Below are 21,984 nucleotides of genomic sequence, written 5' to 3' on the forward strand. Positions count from 1 at the left end.
ATTGACAATCATTATAGAGAGAGACAGAGATACTGTAGTTCAAAATCACGTGCAATCCCACTTAATTATCAACAGGTGAACACATCATCCAGCACAGATGGCACTGAATTCCATTATTTTGTCATGTACTGTAGGCCTACCAGGCTTTGGAATGTGTGTAATGTCTCACAAACAGACACAATAAGTCAACAGACACAAGAAGGAAAAATGTATTTGAATTTATGTTTGGGATACTACAACAGCCATGACTGTGAGGGGAAAATGGAAACACAGCAATGATGTTACTACTGGTGCACGGAGCAACCCTCCTCACCTTCTCAACAAGTGTCTTCCATGTTAACCAATGGAGGCTTCGCAATAGGCTATCGTATCTCTTTGGAACATCCTCTATTGTTAGTAGATTGTGTTTTTACTATATATTGTCATACAAAAATACAAGTGATGTGTTCTCTTCTTGAACAACTTGAAAGGCAAGCTAAAAGGATACTTTATACTTGGTCAAATGACCGCATCGTGTGACAAAAGTGACGCGTTTACAACTGGAAAAAAAGTATTGTTGAAAGTGTCGTCTTTTTCACAGGACACGGCCCTTGGACAATGTATATATGTTAACCTTAAGAAGAAACAGAATTGGCACTTTGAGCTACAGAAGAACAGAGAAGGGGAGGGAGCCGTCAATACAGCAGTAGTAAAATTCAAGTCTAACTACTACATGTAGATAACATTCATACAGTATTATGAGAGAGAAGTCCTCAGTACCTCTTTTCGTTTTGATTTTGTACACCTCCAACATAGGCATTCAGCATACGTGTAATAGAATACATCATGTAATTGGACCATGTAGCTACTGTAAGTAGACTTAAAGGATACATAAAGATGTACGTGACGTTCACCATTTATGGCTGATATATATTGCCATGTCACTGCTGAATCGTGTTCAAAGGCAATTTCACAGCTTAGCGGGGAGAGAGGAGCTTTCTCTCCTGATGTCACCGATACTCAACATCTCTCTGTCCCGTTACAGTCACCCTCTTGCAGATCAAATGTAACATGACTGAGCAAAGCTAGTTTTATGCTACCAAACAAAGTGTAACCTGTGCTGTAGCTTGACACGGCAAACATAAATAGGGATCGTCATGAGTGTCCACTCGTTCCATTCCAGGATGGGAAAATGCACAGCAACGGAGCCATCAATTGTACATAATATAGTCTGGGGGTTTGACCACACAAAGTGCTTTATACTGTAGTGTAGAGAGACGCATACAAACGTAATAAGTCGTCACTGACCAAACAGTGAGTTGTAGCTAAAGGATGCACGTGTCTAATCGTCATAACAGAACATATGGAACCCTGAATGTTCTCTCTGAAATTTCTGCATAATACGCAGCAAAATCCAGAGAGCCAGTTTTATCTATAATTATTTATTTATTTTAAATGAACGCTGGATTTTGCTGTGTCGTTACATGTGAGGCCTCCCCTAAACATGTAGGCTTTGGCAGGGTGTAAAAACAGGTTGAGGGAAACTGTACATTTTAACCCCCCCCCCCCTCCCACTTGCCAACACAACACCACCCACTGCTATTTATGAATGGGGTGTGGGTACTGTCTTTGGATATCCACAGCAGCATCCTATGTACTGTACTAAAATACCCGCTATACTTCGTTGCGAGCCGGTGACACGTGCGCAAATAGCAAATCCACAAGTTCACGTGCGACACGTTGTGAGCTTGTAGATTGGCTATTTTCGACATGTGACACCAGCGCGCGACTATGTATAAATCAGGCTTAACTATCATCACCCTTTGTTCATTGGCTCTGACAACAAGAGTTGTAACAGTCTTTATAAGAGGATCTGATCAATGAGAAAGCAAATGGACCAAGGCAGCCAATGAGAAGAGCAGCAATGAAAACCAGTCACTTGACTCTTTTGTTTTTCTCGTTTTGTTTCACTAAACTATGAGCTGTAAAGTTGCTAATGGACACTAATGCTGAATTGTGCAAATAAGTTACAGTTGTTCTGTATTGTATGTTAGAACTTTAATATATTGTTATCTTTTAATTCATCACAAGATGATTTCGTTTCACCTTCACTTTGCGGTCGTCTTCATTCGACTCTGTCATCCCTGCAGCTATCGTGCTTTCCCTATATAAGAAATTAAAATAAGAGCAAAGTGCACAAATCGTCGAGTGTGTTTCACTATGATATGAGGCACTGTCTCATAAAGGGTCACCGGGGTCGGATGACCCCCAAGGTCGATAAAAATAAAACTCTGTAAAACATCTAGATATATGACTGTGGAGAGCTGCGGTTCTGCTTGAGAGGACCTAAGCTCATTCTCATCCCGTCAGAGCAATGGCACTCTCTCTCTCACTCCCTCTCTCCATCTTCACTGTTGCCTGTGGAACAACAGGAGAAAGAATGTGATAGTTATTACAATGATAACTCTATGACATTAATTGAATAATTGCTATGTGCAAAAGTAGCCAGTCTACTCTTAACCCCTAGCAGATAATCTTTTGCTGGACAGTGGACAGTCAGACAGTGTGGAGAGTACATGGTTATACAAGGAGATCTCTGCTTCTAATCTAAATGTCAACTTGTCATTTTGGAATACCATGTGTACGAATGTGGTATTTAAGCTGATGAACTGATGGAGATGTTTAAGACGGGGAACCACTCAAGGGCCATTTGATGCCAATATCTTAACATAGTCCAAGACATTGGACTGTGTTTATTGAAGCCTTGCTGCTTTGAAGATTTTCCACTCTAGTCTATAACGATCTGCTTTCCTGCCTTCAATGCTGTTTTTTAAAAGGGAGGATAAGTCTTTGTAGAAGATACAGACCTGCTCCTGAGCCCATGTTGGGGTCGGGAACTTGTGTGATGGAGAATCGAGAGACACTGAAGCGACTGAATGGCACGGCCACCGTTTTGCAAGTCTCAGGACTCCTGGAGGGACATGTGGGGGGAGGTGAGGGCTCTGGGATCGTAGCAGGGTTGGATGGGTTGGACATCAACGGAACGTCATCCTCCCACTCATAACCTCCACCTGGATACAGAGGCACAGTCACTCCCCATTGTTTTCTCCCCGTTTCCTGTCACAGTTCTCTAACAGGGATTCTCAACGTTTTTGGCTGGGGACCCCCAGAAATGCTTTGGCCATGTCTCGCGAAGACCGTGAAGACAAATATCCCTTCGGGGGCAATAAAGAGTATTATTATTATCATCAGTGTTTTGTAAATGTTATTTTTTGTGTGATTATTTACGCATTAAGGTTTTTTATAAATACGTTTAAATCATGTTAATTTGTGCTTTCTTATTAAACACTCAATACTTGTAATTGGTCGGCTCTTTTCTCCCTCTACACCAAATCTCTTTGCCAAAAATAGATATACAAGCTGACAACACGTCGTATATATACAGTATATGCGCTATAGGGTTCCAGTGGTTAATGGCAGTGGGTTTCTAAAGATTTGACGGCCCCCCTGTTGTAACTCTGAGCCTCTCGGACCACCTGTTGAAGACTCTCTAGAATGCTCTAGAATGATTAATAATATAATTAATATATAATATTATATATAATATAATTAAGAAAGGCAGGAAAAAAAGTTTATAAATGGTCTATTTTCATACAGTAGAGTTTTGATAATAGCACCTTCTTCTGAGTTGTTCCCATCTATGTCATGGGAGAACGTGGCTTGGGGTGGAGTGTCAACGTCAGGGTTTGATTGTGGCTGCATGTCCTCTGGGGCGTCCTGCTCGGTAGGCTCCGCTGCTCCTCCAGACAGGATGTAGTCAGACAGCACTCCTGTGGGGCTCTCCTGAAAGTCAGAGTGAAATAAAACATCCTTAATAACATTGCCCTATTTATTATTATTTTTTTGCGTTTGATTTATTTGATTTGCATAACATGATATAGTGCATATACATTATACATAGGAAAGGTAGTCTCGCGTAGCCAGACAACTATTCCACAATCTCTGAATGTGAGTAAGGAAGCTGGCATTTCCGTTCACGAAAATATATTTGTCTCCACCAGGCCAAAGGCCCCCTAGGCCTGGTGGAGACAAATATATTTTTAAATATAGGCCCTAGGGGGAGAGTATGTTTTATATATAGGCCCTAGGGGGAGAGTATGTTTTATATATAGGCCCTAGGGGGAGAGTATGTTTTATATATAGGCCCTAGGGGGAGAGTATGTTTTATATATAGGCCCTAGGGGGAGAGTATGTTTTATATATAGGCCCTAGGGGGAGAGTATGTTTTATATATAGGCCCTAGGGGGAGAGTATGTTTTGCACTCCGTCCGTCCTTCAGTCCGTCCGTTCTCAGCTAATCTCCTTCACCGTTGGCCCGATCCATGCCAAACTTTGCACACTCCCTGGATGCCCCAAATATTCCTCAACGGCCTGTTATTTAAAATATCTTTACATTTTATTATTTTATTTCCTTTTATGCAAAGCAACAAGCTATATATGCTTAGGTGATTTCGATTTATATTATATTATACATTTGCGTGGCTGTAAAGAAGAAACGGAATTGGGGAAGAGTCTCCACCAAGAGTCTCGGCGGGGGCTTAAGCGAGAACCTCACCGTTAACATTTACACTGAGTCGCAAAACGGTGAGGTTCTCGGCTTCTCGCATAAGCGTTCATCATAATGTACAATTTGTCCGTACCTGGTCAAAAAGGAACACGGTGACATCGTCAAAGAAGGACACCGCCTTCTTCTTGCGTTCCAGCTCGTCGCAGAAGGACTGCGTGAGCAGCGTGGGCATCTTCAGGAGGCTGCGGAGGTGGCGCGCCCGGCTGCAGTCGCTCACCACCACCGGCACCGTGGGAGACGACTCCGCATCGCTGTCCTCACTCTCCTCCTCCTGTTGACAGCACATTTACATTTTTAGTTTTAGTCATTGTCTTTGGAATGAAACTTATTTAGTTGTAGTCATATTTTAGTCATATAAAATGTTTTAGTGTTAGACTAATCTAATTGACTAAATCTACAGTTGATTTAGTCAACGTCTAAAATGTATTTTGGCGGGTCATAATGGCTGATTTTACACTTGGCTGCATGCTGAAAATAGCCGATGTGCAAGGTCACAACGCGTCGCATTATGATCTTATAGATAAGCTATTTTTAGCATGCAACCAAGCATAAAATGACTCGTCTTTTAGTTCTACTGGATCTCTTCTCTACTACAGGGGTTCTCAACCCATGGGTCACGACCCCTCGGGGGGTCGCCAAATTATTTTGGGGGGTCCCCAAATTTTGCAACTGAATGGCTGGAAAGTAGAAATGAAAATGTTACATATAGTAGTAATAGTACACATAGTACATACATACACCTTCCCTAATGATTATATCTGGTTTCAGTGTTTATTTATGGTGTATTGTCTCTATTATTAAGGTTATTGTAGCAGTAAAGTTATATTGGGGGTCGGGAGGGGGTGGGGTGGGGCGGGGGTCCAGAGACATTGCCAAAGCATTTCCGGGGGTCCCCGGCCAAAAAACGTTGAGAACCCCTGCTCTACTAGTACCCTCCTTAACATTTCAGTCTAGTTTTAATTTATTTTACGAAATTGTTAATGTATTAGTCTTCGCTTTAGTCATCATAGCTTCGTTTTTAATTTAGCTTTAATTTAGTTTTCCTCAGTGAGAAAAAGCTAGTCTACGAACATTTTTCGTCATGGTTTCTAGCCGGCGACGAAATCAACGCTAGTACCTGGACATTGTAGGTGCGCAGCTCCTCGTCTGATCAAATCAACGCTAGTACCTGGACATTGTAGGTGCGCAGCTCCTCGTCTGATCAAATCAACGCTAGTACCTGGACATTGTAGGTGTCCTAGTACCTGGACATTGTAGGTGTCCTAGTACCTGGACATTGTAGGTGTCCTAGTACCTGGACATTGTAGGTGTCCTAGTACCTGGACATTGTAGGTGTCCTAGTACCTGGACATTGTAGGTGTCCTAGTACCTGGACATTGTAGGTGTCCTAGTACCTGGACATTGTAGGTGTCCTAGTACCTGGACATTGTAGGTGTCCTAGTACCTGGACATTGTAGGTGCGCAGCTCCTCGTCCGACTCGCTGTCGTCCGAGTCGTCCTCGGCCTCCTCCAGCGGGGCGCGCTGCACGTCTTCGCCGCACAGCTCCAGGAAGGAGGAGGATGAGGAGAGGTCGCCGGTCGGACCACCGTTGGATTCCTCGCAAAGGCTGTCCTGCGAGTCGCAATCCTCCTCCTCCGCGTCGATGTCCTCGAAGTCGTCCGCATCTATTCTCACGCCCTCGCTTTGGTCGCCCGCCGCATCCTCCGTCACCGTGGGACTGAGCCGCAGCGTCTCCTCCTCCGTCAACTCCTCCCCGTTCTCGTTGTCTTTGGCGCCGCCCTCCTCCTCTCCGGAGTCAGTTATGGTCGACTCCGAGGTCAGAGACTGAATGGGGGAATAGTCCTCGGAGCCTCTGTTCGGTTGGTTGTGATTGGACGACCCCTCCTGGACCAAGGAGGAGGGCTCAGAGACGATGGAGGAGGAGCTACACTCCGATGGGTCTTCCACAGACTGCTCAGTTTCCAAGCCCAGGTCCTCCTCTGCAGGGGCGGCCTCCTTGGTCAGGCAGCCCCCCATCTCCGGTGGGAATGGCAACAGCATGGACAGCCCAGGTATGTGGGAGGCCGGTGGTGAGCTGGGACCACCCCGTTCAAAGTCCACCATGACACAGCTTTTGTTTCTCCTCAGATTGGTCAAATGTCTTTCGGTGTCAACCTGCGGTTTGATAAGATCATCTTCTATGGTCAAGCCGTCACCAGGACCAGCGAAGAAGTTGCCGCCTACATCTCGAGGGCTCCTGTCATTCTCTGCATCGTAGTCAGAGAAGTAGGCCGAGTCTCTGTATGGGTTCTTGTTAGTCAGGCCTTTCAGTTGGAGCTCCTTGCTGCAAACAGAGAACCCTTGATTCAGATCCACCTGCAGGACCAGTTCCGGTTCCCCGCCCAGCCCAGGGCTCCCCTCGTCACCATGGGCATCTCCCAGCTCCCTGAAGATGAACTCTGGAGATTCATTGTTCTCCGTGTCATAGCCGCTGTCCAGTGATTTGGGCAGGATGGGGGTGTTGAAGGCGTCTGGCTCATAGGGGCTGGCGGCTGAGCAGGACAGGTCGAGGGTGTCTGCAGAGTCGGGCGTTCCCACAGGATTCTTCAACGGGCTGAGGTCCTCGTCCTCCACCTCGGCATAGTCCAGGTTGAAGTCTGCAAATATTCCCGACGTGATATCCGTGATGTCATCGTCGTCATCACTGCAGTCACCCATGTCAACGAGGCTGTCGCCGGAGTGTCTCACGCCCACACCACTGTCCAACCCTCTGCTTGACTCGGAGATCTCGGGACGGCTCTGCCACGTACCCCCCACGCCTCCGGGGACCGCCACAGTGACCTTTGCGTCTTTCATGATTGACGGAACATCCCAAATATTTGCTCTCTGCTGATCCGACAATATTCGTATTTGCTCTGTGCGAGCCTCCATGTAAGAGGATGGAGATTTGATATAGCCGACCTCCGGTATCATCTGAGGCTCAGAGTGCATTCGCTCTCCGTTGAGTATAGATGGCTTTTTACTGTCTCCCTCTCGTTTGTCCACTGCTTTCAAGTTGGAGCCAGAAAGATAATCAATACTTGAGATGGGCGTGTTCGTGTTCACTTGAGAGACAGTTTCTTCTTTTTCTTGGTGACAAACTTGGATGTATGTGCCTAACTCTTTCGTTGTGCAGACAGAGGTGCAGCTGGAGTTGGAGTCATGGCCTGTGGCCTCCAAGTAGCCAAAAGACTGTGAGCTGTTGAAGGTGCTGGCGTTGGCCTTGGTCATAGGCCTCAAATCTATCACATTCGTGGAGGGTGCAATGTAGTTGAGGTCCAGATAGCTGTCCTGCCCACTTCCAGTCTGCCTGCCATCAAGGCTCAGGCTGTTGTTGTTAGCTGAATGGTTGGATGTCCAGTTGGTGGCTTCGCCCTCAGAGAAGAGGTCCACGTCATCCTCGGAGTTCCCAACCCTCCCCCGGCCTACCACCAGGCCACCCCCCATCTCTACATCAATGCTAATATGGTTAGCAACAGGTAGAGGCTTCTTGAAAGGACCCATCATGTCATAGTAGGCTTCGCTAACTGTGGTCCTAGCTGTGGTTCCCTTGTTCGATTCTAGGTAGGGATCGCAGAACCCTAAGCTGGGGCTGCTTATTGCTTGTGAAACTCCCCGTGGGTTTTCCAATCTCCCTGGTGGATAAAGAAGGCTCTTTTGGGACGTTTTGGGTGTTTCTTCTTTAGATAGAGAGGATTGGCTGCCCGTCATGTTGGCGGGCAGCTGCTCACAGTAAATGCTATCTTTGTGGCTGGGAGAGAGGCCGGTATGGGAATGGCGTAGCTGAACGGGGCTGATGCTGGATTGTCCAAGCAACGGCTCCATTGTTAGGGAGACAGTGGGGCTTGCATCTGAGTCATAGGCAGTGTGTTTGCCATTATTGGTCGCTGACCAGTAAGCATTGGACTGGGCCGCAGACAAACTAGTCCGACTCGAAGAGGACAGCCTGCTGTTACTGGCCTCCAGTCCGGGGCTGTAGTCGATCGCACTGTCTTCTAAGTTGATGTTACACTCTACTGGCTCCTCAATGCGAATGTAGTATTCACTGCTGACTGAGGGACTGTGGGCACTCAGCACTGGGACTACGCCTGGGTGATCAGGCTCATAATAGGAAGGGGAGATGGCAGAGGCCAGGCTATCCGACTTGCAGCCCCCCGTGGTGCCTCCTTTGATGGGGTAGTAGATGTCCTGGTAGTGGGGGTTTCCCTGGCCCAGTGGTCCACTGGTGGAGGAGGAGAAGTACGGCTGCTCAGCTCTGGCCTGCTCCCACTTGTACTCAAAGTTGAGGCCATGGATGCTCTCCGTGACGGTCAGCATGTCGTCCCCGGTGTCGGACTGGAAGCTGTCGGAGAAGTGTTCCAGGAGGGGGAAGGACGAGGAGGCGGCGGAGGAGGAGGCCAGCTCCGCCGCCGCCGCCGCCTGTGTCTGGGTTGTGCCTGGGGGGGTGGGGGCGGGGGCGAGGCCAGGGCTGGGGGTCAGGGGCGGGGCCGTGGACGCGGCTGTGTGAGAGGCGCTACCGAGCAGGTTGGGTCTCAGGGCGTTCCAGCGCTGTTCAAAGTCCTCCTCTGCCTCACTGGAGCCTTTGGCACACAGGTAGGTGACCAGCAGGTGCACCTCTTCGCTGCAGGGTCTCAGCTCCGGCTGCAGCCAGCAGAACTGCAGCACCTCGTACCTGGGCAGAGAGGTGAGAGCGCACAGAGGAAGGAAAAGAAACAATAGTACATATTGTTACTCTAAAAGTTTGACGATCACAGGTGAATTTAATTAAATGTACTTAGCTTGAACGGGGAAAACAAATACACATGGTTTGTACACTATGCTTACTTAGTAGAACGTGTGTGTAATTCCCTGAGTGTAACCAATTATTTGTTTTGCATTTATATGTGATAGAATTCTACAGTGTTTATAGTGTCAATGTACGGATATTCCACTGTTAGACGGATGATAGGTTCTTAGTTTACTAATGATCTGAGATGACTATTTCTATGCATTTGATGTCATCATCATCCTTCGAGTGCCCTCGAGATCTGCGACACAAGCTGCTTCCACTGGTCTCTGTTGCTCATCACCACACCAAGTTCATTCACAGTCAGTCCTGTGTCCCTACGCAGAACATCTGGAAATGTGAGAGGTCGTGTTCCTCTTGATGGGCAGGGTAGTCTCCACAGAAGAATATCCGAAATGACCTGGTCTTTTGCTCTGTGGCAGTGTCCAGCAAAGCGCCACAACAACTGAGATGGGGCGGGTGCCTCCATAAATATGAGCTTTAGTGGTTTAATGGTATGTGGGCTCGTACAAAGCCTCAGGGAGCTGGACGCCCCTGCCTTACATAGTTCCGGGTCACCCTTGGGCAAGGTGTGGCACCCGTATGTGCCTCCCCCATCAGGGTCACGAGACTACTGCCTTGTAGTAGAGGCCCTCCAGGGTCAAAGGCTAAGGGACCTCGCCTGAATAGAAAAGGGTGTCTGAAGAAGTTGCGCTCTCAGTACACATTTAGCAAACGACAAGATCATGAAGACACAAACTGATTGCACCAGGGTTATAAAGCCCCTGCCACCTCCAGGTCATCCAAGTCGCCTATGGCATTTGATGTATTATCTTGTGTTGTTTCTTGCTCATTACAAATCGCTCTGGATTAAGAGCGTCTGCTAACAGAACAACAAAATGAAGTGTCAAATATGGATGATGTCAAAGTGAACATAAAGAACATTAGGATTATCGATCATATGTTTTATCTCTAGTGAAGAGGAAATATTACTACAGTGGTTTGATGCGCAGGCATAAAGCGATATTGATTTTGAAAGCAGGACAGGCTGGCTATTTAATGTGCTGGCATAAAAGGCATTGATTTTGAGGGGATTATGTCTATTAATCATCGGCAAACTGTTTATAATGAAGCATGAGAATAACAGTGTGTGTGTGTGTGTGTGTGTGTGTGTGTGTGGTAGCATAGGTCATGTAAGAGGCTTCCAACAACTTGGGATGCCAAAAAAGCAGCTAAACGGTAGCCACCAAGTCTGTGTGTGTGTGTGTGTGTGTGTGTGTGTGTGTGTGTGTGTGTGTGTGTGTTACTTGTACCCCTGAAGGATGTGTGGGTATTTGTCCGGGATTTTCTGACTGCATTCTGTACAGCACATTGTAAATAATTGTGTTCTGGTATTGTATCTCTTAGGTGGACATAAATAAAATGATTAAATTGTGCGTGCGTGCGTGCATGTCTTACCAGCGTTCACTCAGGGGGATTTTAAGCTGCGGTTTGGGTAGTTTGAGCTGCTGTTCTTTCACAGCGTACGTGAGCACCTGTCTGTCAGAGTAGTGTCTGTAGGGCTGGCCCCCCAGCTCAAACAGCTCCCACATGGTCACTCCCAAAGACCTGGAAAACACCACATTAACCACATGGTCACTCCCAAAGACCTGGAAAACACCACATGTTTCACCACACATGCTATGTTTCTATGTCAGTCGTTCTTTGATTTTTCAAAAATAGCAGACCTACAAGCTCGTAACGCGCCACTCGGTGGCGCGCTATGAGCTTGTAGATCTGCTATTTTTCAATAGCTAAAGCATAACATAATGCTAACACCAAAAGGGGTTCCCGCCCAGAATGGGTTAACCACATTGAGACCTGAGAGAGACCAGATTCTACAGGTTTTTTTAAAAACCTTATGTTGTGAGTGGTGCTTGTATTTGGCCGCCGACCCCGATCTCAAAAGGTTTCTATAAAATACAAGCTTGTATCGCGGCACTCTGTGTGCTAATCCTGGCATGCTGGCAGCTGAATAAATAGAGAAATTAATTTCACCTTCAAACCGTTAATCCACTAGTCTAATTGACAGCATTTTCTTTCTAATAAATACAATAAAACGTCTTTATTTTCTCAAATAATAGCACGTCGTTGCTGTCGGGGGTAAAACATAAATCTACAAGCTCACGAGTCACGACATGTTGTGTGAACGTGTATGAAGTAGGGCATTCATTTACAGAAAAACAGAAAAAGTTTCTACAAGCTCACACCATGTCACAATATGACGTGTAGATGGTAGATCTGCCATTTGCGCCATTTGTCATACAGGCGTAAACATTTATGCAAATGCTAGCTCTTCTTTGCAGTAGAGTGCATAATATTCCACAAAAGAGTTGCATCATTGAGTCCTGACCAATTTCCGTACTGTGCATCAGGGTCAGTTTCTAGTACTGTGATCCTGGATGCAGTTTATAGTAGTGATGATGTCATGAGAACGCTCACCATACATTGCTGGTCTTGGTTTGGTCAACTATCAGGAGGTTCCCATGGACATCATCGACCAGTTCTGGGGCAATCCAGCGCAGGGGCACCCAAATCTGGTCCGGTGTCACAAAGTAGTCTTCCTACGTGACAAAAGATGAGCACGTTTAGCGTGACAAGTTTCATAATACAGTGACCAGTTACCAGTATACTAATTATGACTTTCTAAATGACAGAAATCACCGGAGTGAACTTGGTGGGGTGTAGTACCTTATAGCGGCTGTGGGAGAGGCCGTAGTCTCCGATCCTAACGGTCATTTCTGAAGTGAGCAGGCAGTTCCGCAAGGCCAGGTCACTGTCGGAACAAGACACACTGTCTCACAAACCCTGGTATGTATTCAGCTTCCCCTCTAAAATGCCATGATATTGCAACGTGTCCTCATCATCATTCTCGTAGTAGCTGTGTGGGAGTATGTCTGGAATAATGAAAGCATTAGGACAACACAGTTTTTTATATACACTGATAGCGTGGTGTAAATGCATTGTATAGACTTACAATACTTTATTCCATAGATCGAAAACACAGGTCAGTGAACAATTATTGTCATGCAATGCGCTCCAGTAGTTTCTATTCATTGCAATGGAGTCTCTACTCCCCGGCAGCACAAAGAGAAACAACAAGCCCTCACTAACTGTGTCTGTACTCTGTACTAATTGTAATTGTTAGATTGTCATCTATAATACCTAACTACAGGGAACTCATCAGCCGTGAAGCCACTTATTGGTTGCCATAGCAATGAGAGCCGCTACAGGGCAGAGAAAAAGAGAGAGAGAGAGGGGTTCACCCCCGGCAACAAAATCACTGATGCTGGAGTCTGTGACAATCACTCAGGCAGCACCAGGATGTTGTTGCAGGGAGAGACCAGCAGGGGGCAGCACAGTCCATTATGGTTAGACACTTGCTGCTGATGGAAAGGACCTGGACCCCAGTGGCGGAAAATACTTTACTTGAGTATGTGCATTTTTCCAATACTTTATTCTACTCCATGACATCTCAGAGGCAAATATTGTGCTGCTATTACTACTGCTCCACTTAAAAAACTTACATTAACCAATTAAGTCCCTTTTTATACTTACTTTGTCTATTCGAAAACAGTAGATCTGGTTTGAAAGATTAAAAAAATTCTATGCATTATTTTTAGGGGGGGGCACTATGCGAAATGGGACATTCTACATAATAAGTACCTTGACTTTTGTATTACTTCAAGTATATTATGCCAACACTTTAGCACTTTTACGTAAAGTAACATTATGATATCAGGACTTTCATTTGTACCGCTGTACCTGTGTATGAAGTTGTATTTGTGGAGATGCAGCAGCCCTGAGGCGATCTCGCATGCCAGTCGCTGAAGGATCAAAGGGTCGGGCGTCTCGGAGTCAGTCGCCTGGCAACTGCGAAGGTAGCTCTTCAGATCGCCCTGATGGAAAGGTCACAAAGGTCACAAAGGTCACAAAGGTCACAAACAGTTTCAGACTGTTTATCTGTCTACTTATAACAAAGTCAGCTCTACATACTTTAGCAACATTAGCTGATGCACTGCATTGTGAGCTTGCAGATAGGCCGTTTCTTTTTTGAGGGGGTGTTTTGTGAACATTTTAGGGACGCCACATTGAAAGTGGTTAACCGCAGGCACTCGAGTGGCACAGTGGTGTAAAAGCGCCTGCCCATCACCACCGCGGGGGGTTGTGGGTTCAAATCCACCACGGTGCATCATGCGCCCGGCTTCGTCGGACGTCACGTCTTATACGCATGCAATTGGCCCGTGTTCGGATGGAGGGAAGCCGGTGGGAAGGGCTGATGTCACCGCATGTATAGAGCACCGAAGTCTGACGTCACTTTCAGTAGAGGGCGTCAGTCGCCAGGTTCATGTATTTGTTTAGTTGCATTGAAATCCCCATTGAGGCGATTTGAGATCGCCTCATATAACAACTGTGTTTGAAAAATAAACATGTCACCCCGGCCGCTTCACTCATATGGATATGAAGAACTAACTGACTGAGAGAAAACACTAATGTTACTGAGCTGAATTAGTTACATTTTCGCTAGAAGCAGACTGTATCATAATATGAGTGACTGACTGTTGCAAACGATACAGAGACACCTCCCTGACAATAACGCAGAGACAGCTTGTTTATTTTTGGACCACAACGCTTATAGTAGACGATATTAAGATCACCCCATGTTATTCTCCATAGAGAAATTACTTCCGCGAACCAGGGGAATGGAAGGGATGAGCGAGTTACGTCAGGACTTCGGTGCTCTATTGCTATGGCCTGGCATGACACCTGTCAGCAGGTCGGATACAACAGCAGTGACGACGACACACAGATGCATGTGGGGAGGAATCAATCAAACTACTAAAATGGGGAGAAAAAGGTTTTGTTTGTTTTTAAATGAAGGAAAAGAAGAAAAGAAAGTTTGTGGTTATAACCTGGACTCAATATGCCAAAGTGATTGGGGGTCTCACCAGAGGGCAGAACTCCATGACCAGCAGATAGGGAGTGACCTCTGAGCACTGGGCCAGGCACTGCAGCAGAGCAGGGTGCTGGAGAGAGCTGGAGGAAGAACAACACGCACAGATGCACACTATGGATATACGTATGCAAAAAACAGTAAGTAAAAGTATCAATACTGCAATGTACCTCCGTTACAAGTAAAAGTCAGGAATTAAAAATATACGTACATTAAGTATTGGCATCAAAATGTAGTAACAAGTTTTCAATAGTATAGGAATCTTTTTTAATTTGGTTTGTGTATATATTCATGTATTTTTCCACTCTCATTGTCTGTATGTCATGAGAGCAGGACCTAGTGACTTTAGTCTCTTATTGTTGATTTTCCAAATGTATGTTTTACAACCAATTGTCTTTAAAAAAAAATCATATATAATGTTTCTAGAATGTAACTGAAATGATGTAAACGTCTTTTGGGGTCCTTTTGGTGCCTTTGAATGATGAAATTGATGATCATCACAAGCTGTACCTCTCTCTCTAATCAGACTCTGTCTATTGCGATTGGTTGATTCCTTTTCAAATGTGTGTAAGTACCGTCATTTCCGGACTATAAGCCGCGGCTTTTTACCCATGATTTGAACCCTGCGGCTTATACAACGGTGCGGCTAATCTATGGATTTTTACAGCTAACGCAGAGCCATCTCAGGCTCTGAGCTAACGTAGCTGCGGCTTATAGTCCGGTGCGGCTTATAGTCCGGTGCGGCTTGTATATGGGATTTTCCCTAAATTTGGCTGGTGCGGCTTATATTCAGGTGCGGCTTATAGTCCAGAAATTACGGTAACTCTGTCAAAATGATGTGTTATGCCTGAAGAAGGTCCGGAGGTGTATTCTCTTCCCTTCATTGATGTCCACTGGCCTATACGCACCTAGTACATCTACTGTGGCACGATGTGAAGCATTGCTCTGAGCTTGTAGATCTGCTATTTTCAGTAAGTAACTAGTAACTAATGTTTTCAAATAAATGTAGTGGATTAAAAGTACAATAGTTGGAGTATAGTAAGTTTCGGAAATTGGAATTACTCCAGTAAGGTAAAAGTACCTCAAAATGTTACTTAAGTACAGTACTTCAGTAAATGTAATTAGTTACTTTCCACCACTGTCAAAAACTAGACGAAGTATTGTAAGAGTTGCTCCGCAACAGTCACTATAGTCTCTATGAGTCTGTTGTTCTGACCGGTATGGCTGAACCTCCTCACTATAGTTTCTATGAGTCTGTTGTTCTGACCGGTATGGCTGAACCTCCTCCAGGAACTGCATCTGGTCCTGAACACTGGCACTGGCTTTGAGCTCTTTCACCACCACCTGGGTGGTGCTGAGGCCCGCATTCACCTCACCCAGCAGAACCTGGCAAAGACGAGGGAAAATGGCACAGAGTCAGTCAGCACAGGGCCCAATAAGCACCGTGCATGGACGGAGGAAGTGGGGAGTGTGACGTGTGGCTGTTTGGGAACCACTGAACTGATGTAGTGAACTGGTTCCCAAACAGTGGGTCAGGACCCATTCATGGGTCACGGACCAATTTGTATGGTCGACGGCATGGAACAAACTCCCACTATACCTTCGACAGACAGCCTCTGTAGACATTTTTAAAGCACAGCTCAAGACCTACTTCTATACAGTCTTGCTTTTAGTTGGTCTTTTTCAATGCCTTGTAATTCATGTCCTCACTGTATTGCATTACTGCTATTATTTTAATGTTTTATGCCTTGCTTTTCTTTTCTTTTTCTCCATTGCTCTGTAAAGCACTTTGAGCTGCATTTCATGTCATGAAAGGCGCTATACAAATAAAAATGTATTATCATTATTATCCTTCCTCTTCGATGTCTCCCTTATGACTGATACCTGTCCATTTAAACTCTAGACGGGCCCGCCCCAAAGTTATTAGTGCAGTCGCGCCCGCCAGCCGGCGAAAACTAGAGTTATCAACAGGCCCGAAAATTAAGGCCCGGCCCTCATCAAACCCTGTACACTCAAGAGAATGTCCCAGCTACCATCCTTAGATCTCCATATATGGAGCTGACCTGTTCTGACATTCCATATGTTGACCTGACCTCATCAAACCCTGTACACTCAAGACATGCTTCTTATATGGCCAGTACAGAATTCATTGCATGTTGATCTGACCCCCCATGCCAAAGCGCCGGCGCTCGCCCAGCAGTCTGCCGTCAACGAGGCGGATGACAGGATGCGTGCACGCGACTTCGCCCTTTAGGGCGAGAGGCGTCTTACTGGTTTTATTGCTTGAGTACTATAATTATGTGTTGTTTTATCAGAGAGAGTTGTTTTTAAATGTGCTATATGAATACATTTGATTTGACCTTCTGGAAACCCTACAGTTATGCCTATGATGTACCACCTGGAGAGATGAACTAAGCAAAAGACTGATTTATTCTTCGTCGTACGATAGTGTCCTGCGCCGATAGTAGCTGCTACTGTACACCATCACTGTAGATCTGCTATTTTCAACACATTTTCTGTCTTGAAGAGTTTCTCCAGAATTACTTTCCATTTTTAACCCATACACAAAGGAATGTTAATAACAAAGTAGTTTCTGAAATAACAAAAATGAGCTACCAACAATATAATTTCAGAGAACCTTACAGTCTTTACATGTAAGAGTAACTGGCAACCACATAAATTGACGGGAACGATCAAAATAAAACTAGTAAAGAGGAGAAAAATAAAGCACAAAGCTCAAAGCACAATCTCCACAGAAAGACAGATTCCACATCACAAGGAGAATCAACACAATTAAAGACTTAAATATAGCCAGTGGATATTTGCTCCTGAAATCTCTCCATATTATGGTCTTTGCATAGATTTACATAATGAACATTTCAGCATAGACTCCACCAAACCATCACCTCACACCAAGATAAAAATAACTTGAACTCTGTCTCTTACATAACATACCTCTTCCCATTACTAGTCAAAGCAAAGAAAACCATAAATGCTGTTAAACTCTTACGTCCATAATATACTAAACTCTAAATCCTTTTGCGAAAGTGAATGAGCAACAAAAACTGTGTTGTCTATGGAATGTCAAATACATACAGTATGTAGCCTACATTATTATAGTCATTTCGCTAGAAGAGCAAAAATGCCCCAAATATATTGATTAAAATGTACAATATTGTCCCATCAATCATTCATATTTCAAATCATTCAACCATTCATATTTGTCAGTCTAATAGCAAATCCTCAATCTAATATAATTGAAAGGACCTATAACATAAAATTCAACTTTTTCAATTTATTTTGTGCTTTTGGGGCTTTTGGGGATTTTCTATCCCCACAAATAACCATTTTTGAACAATCAGGCTTTCATATCATAATGGTGCTTTAATGGAAATTGCTCTCAGGAACAGCTCAACTGATTTTGTCCTCATCGTGATGTCATCAATGTCACCCTACTTTGTATAATTCCTCCTCTTCTTCAGTCTTCAGTTCCACATTTTCATTTCCACTTTGTTTACAATGTCCACCATTGTTGATTTTCCAAGCTGGCATGGAATGGAAACAAGCCTGGTTTTATCTAGCATCAGTATTATAATGACTCAAATATTAAATAATCTGTATATCAGCTCCCCCACCACCTCAGGACATTGTGGTACTGCAGCTAATACTGCTTTCAAAGTCCAGAAAGAAATGGACTGGTTATATGATAATTATATCAGAGTGGTGATTGAGGCTCAAACCTTTAGAAATAACTTTTAGGGACATAGACAATATAATATTAAATATTAAAAGCAGTTTTAAAATGCATGTTATTTGCACTTTAAGAACACATTAAAGAGCTGATCTATAGTCAAGTGTTGGTCATGTATTTTCTTTCCTTTCTTTCTTTAATTTCCAGCAGCCTGTACACTGAAAACCATAATGCTGCCCTCCACAGACAAGGGTTTGCTTTTCATTTCATTTAAAAAGAAACGTCTTCTTCTTGTTCTCTGGTGATGGTCCCTGAGACAAATGTGACTAATAATAACTAGTAAGATGATGTACAGAACCTACTGGTACATGCTGAATGATGTAATGGATTCCGGACCCCAGGAAGACTAATGGGGATCTTTTAAAATAAATAAATAATAGGGACAGCCGCTGAGCAGATTCACACAGTTCTATCCCAGCATGGTAATTGTAAGGAATTTGCTGTGAAAGTGCATTTCGACACTTCTCCCATGGACTCAACATGCTGATGCTAGAGCCAAAGATTAGCCTGGCTAACATGAGATCATCATCATATTACCCATACATTCCATAGGGTACGAGGCACATTATAGAAACTTATCAAATGAAACAATTAAGGAAGACGATGATCGATGATCGTATCGTGTCATGAGACCCAGCTGCCGTGGGTCCGTCTCTCACGTGTGTGTGTGTGTGCGCACGTGTGTGTAGAAAATAATAAGGGCGATAACTCACCTTGCCAAACCAGCCATGACCAATCTCCTTCAGATAGAGAAGACTGTGACGACCGAGGTCTGATGATTTCAGCAGCTGGACTAGAGTGACATGATAGAAAAGGCACTGTTAGATGAGTGAGAGACAGGAGCACAACTGAACTTGAGGACAAGATTCTTCAAAGTTGTGTCTTGTCACCAGAGCTTAATTTCTAAAGGAGGGCTTCTAACTATTACTGTATTCTATATTCCTGAGTATACAGTGAGAGTTGTGAGCCCTCCTTTGTTAATTGAAATTCTACATTTTACAGATTGGCTCTGCAGTGTCTGCACCAAAGAAGGGATGTGCATAAAATCAACAGTCATAAATTGTCATCAGAGCTCAACATAATATAATTGAAGAAACATAGAAGTCTCAGGGGCATTAAAAAAGAGACAGAAAAGAGCCTGAAAGGGGGAGAAAATCCCAGAAAAAGAGAAAAACAGACATAATATAGTAGAGTGGAGCTAAAAAAGAAAGTGCTTCCCAGAAAGTCTGAGTACCGGAGAAGGAATATTTCCTGACGGCAAAGTTATGTTACTTGTCAACTACATGAAGCAATAACGGCAGACAGTGGTGAGGATCTCAGTACCGCGACAGCACTATCTCATATTTTAACTATTGTACCACCTAAAGTATAACAAAATGGTGTACCTCCAAGGAGCCTCATATTGTGATGGAGATGAAGTCGAAGGTAATGACGATGAGGGTGACGAGGACAAGGTGGTGGAGCGGCCAGCCACCCGGAGCACCGTGACACGGACCGAGTCCCCCCGGCGAGGTCGCCGCTCGGAGTGTGAGAACCGAGAGCCCGTGGCCCCGACCCCAGCCATCCTCGGCCTCAGGGTGTATTTGTGAGACAGAGCCGATGGTCGCAGTGTGTGTTCGAGAGAGAGAACACCGCAGTCACAGTGTGCGTGTGAGTGTGTGTGTGAGACAGAGCGTCGGCTAGGTTTAACCCTCCGAGCCCTCGCACAGCTGTACAAGCTCGCCGCGCTGCCTCTCCCTGTCTGGACCCGGCACATCCTCATGCTGGAACACACAAACACGCACGCATGCAGTCCTTGTCCTGGGGCCGCCAGCTGTCGCACACACACACACACACACACACACACTCAGGAAGCTTTCCTCCCTGTTCACAGACTATAACTGGTCCCATGCTCGCCGCTCAAGACCCAATATAATATAACATTGGAGCGATGGATAGGTCTTCTGCCCTGGGCTTTGGGCTGCTTCCCATCCGTCATGCGAGTCGGCAATGTGCTGTCTGACGCACTGGCTCCGCGCGCCACTTCAAGACACCCGGCCGTGACATTGGAGGCCCACATAATGCCCCTTGTCACCCTGCACAGCGGCATTCCTCAGCCCTGCAGCAATACAAACGCAGCTCTGTCGAGACGCAGAAAAGACCTCTGTCACATGCCACACACCCCTCCTCTATCTTGGAGCTCCCCCCCACCCCACTCTCAGGCCGTGGTGCATGCCACCACCCTGCCCCTCTCTCTTGTCTCCTCTCCCTGTCGTTCTGTCACAGACTCCTCACTGTATTGGGCCCATAATGGCAGTCCTCCTCCTCTGCCACCACGTTCCACGGACACTTTGGCCCAGCCTCGTGTTCGCCCACTTCCCAGCCCTGCTAAATCAGGGTCATTGTATAGGGTCACTCACACTAACACACACATCACTCATTCTCATTGCCTGGTACGCGGTACGCGCACGCACGCACGCACGCACGCACGCACGCACGCACACCACACACACACACACACACACACACACACACACACACACACACACACGCACACACACACACACACACCTATTCCAACCAGATAGTCGGGCAGAGGTTGTCTGTCACAGTGATAATAAAACACAACCCCCCACTCTAAACAACACATCATCCTGAGAGAAAGACAGAGAGAGAGATAGAGAGATAAGAGAGAGATAGTAAGTGTGCACGCACGTGCGTGCGTTTCTCTCCTTATTCCAAATCCACTGGAATGGCTCAACTGGTCATTTATATTATTTCCAGAATGGAATGTGTGAGTGTGTGAGTGTGCGTGTGTGCGTGTGTGAGTGTGAGTGTGTGAGTGTGAGTGTGTGAGTGTGTGAGTGTGTGCGTTCCCATCCTACTCATGACATTCCCAGGGAATCTTGCAGCGACCGCAGAGGTGGTGGCGGGATAATAATACAAATGTATGCTCTTCCATAACCCATTCTGACCTGAGATCAGATTCATACGAGGTTTCCACTGGACACACACACTGGTCTGATTAACCCATTCTGACCTGAGATCAGATTCATACGAGGTTTCCACTGGACACACACTGGTCTGATTAACCCATTCTGACCTGAGATCAGATTCATACGAGGTTTCCACTGGACACACACTGGTCTGATTAACCCATTCTGACCTGAGATCAGATTCATACGAGGTTTCCACTGGACACACACTGGTCTGATTAAAGGGCCACTTCACCCCTTTTGCAACCAGATCTTATTTTAATGGTGTTTGCCAGACAAGAAACACTTTCCTGGGGGTTTTATGTGGGTAATAATTCTTTTTTAGATTTCTTTGTATTTCTGTGATTTCATGGACACTGGTCTCATTGTTGGATTACTACTACTCTTGCAGTAAGAGTAAGAGCAACAAGACGTTAACTTGTTTGAGGTTGTCAGATCAAAACTGCTTTATTTGTGTGCTTTAATCACAAATGCCATACATCTCCATACATGTAAGGAACTGTAAAAGAGATGCCTTTGTACAATGTATGATCACTATGCTTATAAAAGCGTGTGTGTGTGTGTGTGTGTGTGTGTGTGTGTGTGTGTGTGTGTGTGTGTGTGTGTGCGTGCATGTGCGGCTGTGCGTGTGTAGGCAGTTTATGACGCGTGCATAATGTGCGTGGGAGCTTTAATTGCTATGTCTGACGAACAACAAACTGTAGAAAATTGCTAATCTTCCCGCTATTAAAGTCTCAAAGAGCTTCTGAAGCCATACCGACTTCATTATTTTAATTTTCTACCCACTTGACCTTTTCACGCTGCTGCGTGAAAGACAGTGAGCAACTGACAGAAGCAGAGGAGAAGAAAGGGAGAGAGAGATAGAAAGAGAGAGA

General features: G+C 45.3%; 1 protein-coding gene across 6 annotated transcripts in view; it reads right to left on the minus strand.

The window, feature by feature from the left end:
- Positions 1-219: 219 nt before the first annotated feature.
- LOC310869793 (serine/threonine-protein kinase LMTK1-like) overlaps positions 220-21,984 on the minus strand; it is a 62,753-nt gene continuing 40,988 nt past the window's right edge. The window contains exons 1-13 of one of the 6 annotated variants that reach the window (XM_083780715.1): positions 19,520-20,234; positions 18,848-18,927; positions 15,651-15,769; positions 14,379-14,466; positions 13,195-13,328; positions 12,121-12,205; positions 11,872-11,993; positions 10,849-10,998; positions 6,051-9,297; positions 4,680-4,877; positions 3,657-3,822; positions 2,847-3,050; positions 220-2,397 (exon numbers count right to left, since the gene is read on the minus strand). In XM_083780715.1, coding sequence (XP_083636841.1) covers positions 2,369-2,397; positions 2,847-3,050; positions 3,657-3,822; positions 4,680-4,877; positions 6,051-9,297; positions 10,849-10,998; positions 11,872-11,993; positions 12,121-12,205; positions 13,195-13,328; positions 14,379-14,466; positions 15,651-15,769; positions 18,848-18,927; positions 19,520-19,535 — 4,638 coding nt within the window. In that variant the 5' untranslated portion in view covers positions 19,536-20,234 and the 3' untranslated portion in view covers positions 220-2,368. The other 5 variants (XM_083780714.1, XM_083780713.1, XM_083780717.1 and 2 more) reach the window with 5 other exon arrangements.

This window comes from Protomyctophum parallelum (genome assembly GCF_964188405.1).
Source record: "Protomyctophum parallelum genome assembly, chromosome: 13".
In the NCBI taxonomy this organism is placed as follows: domain Eukaryota; kingdom Metazoa; phylum Chordata; class Actinopteri; order Myctophiformes; family Myctophidae; genus Protomyctophum; species Protomyctophum parallelum.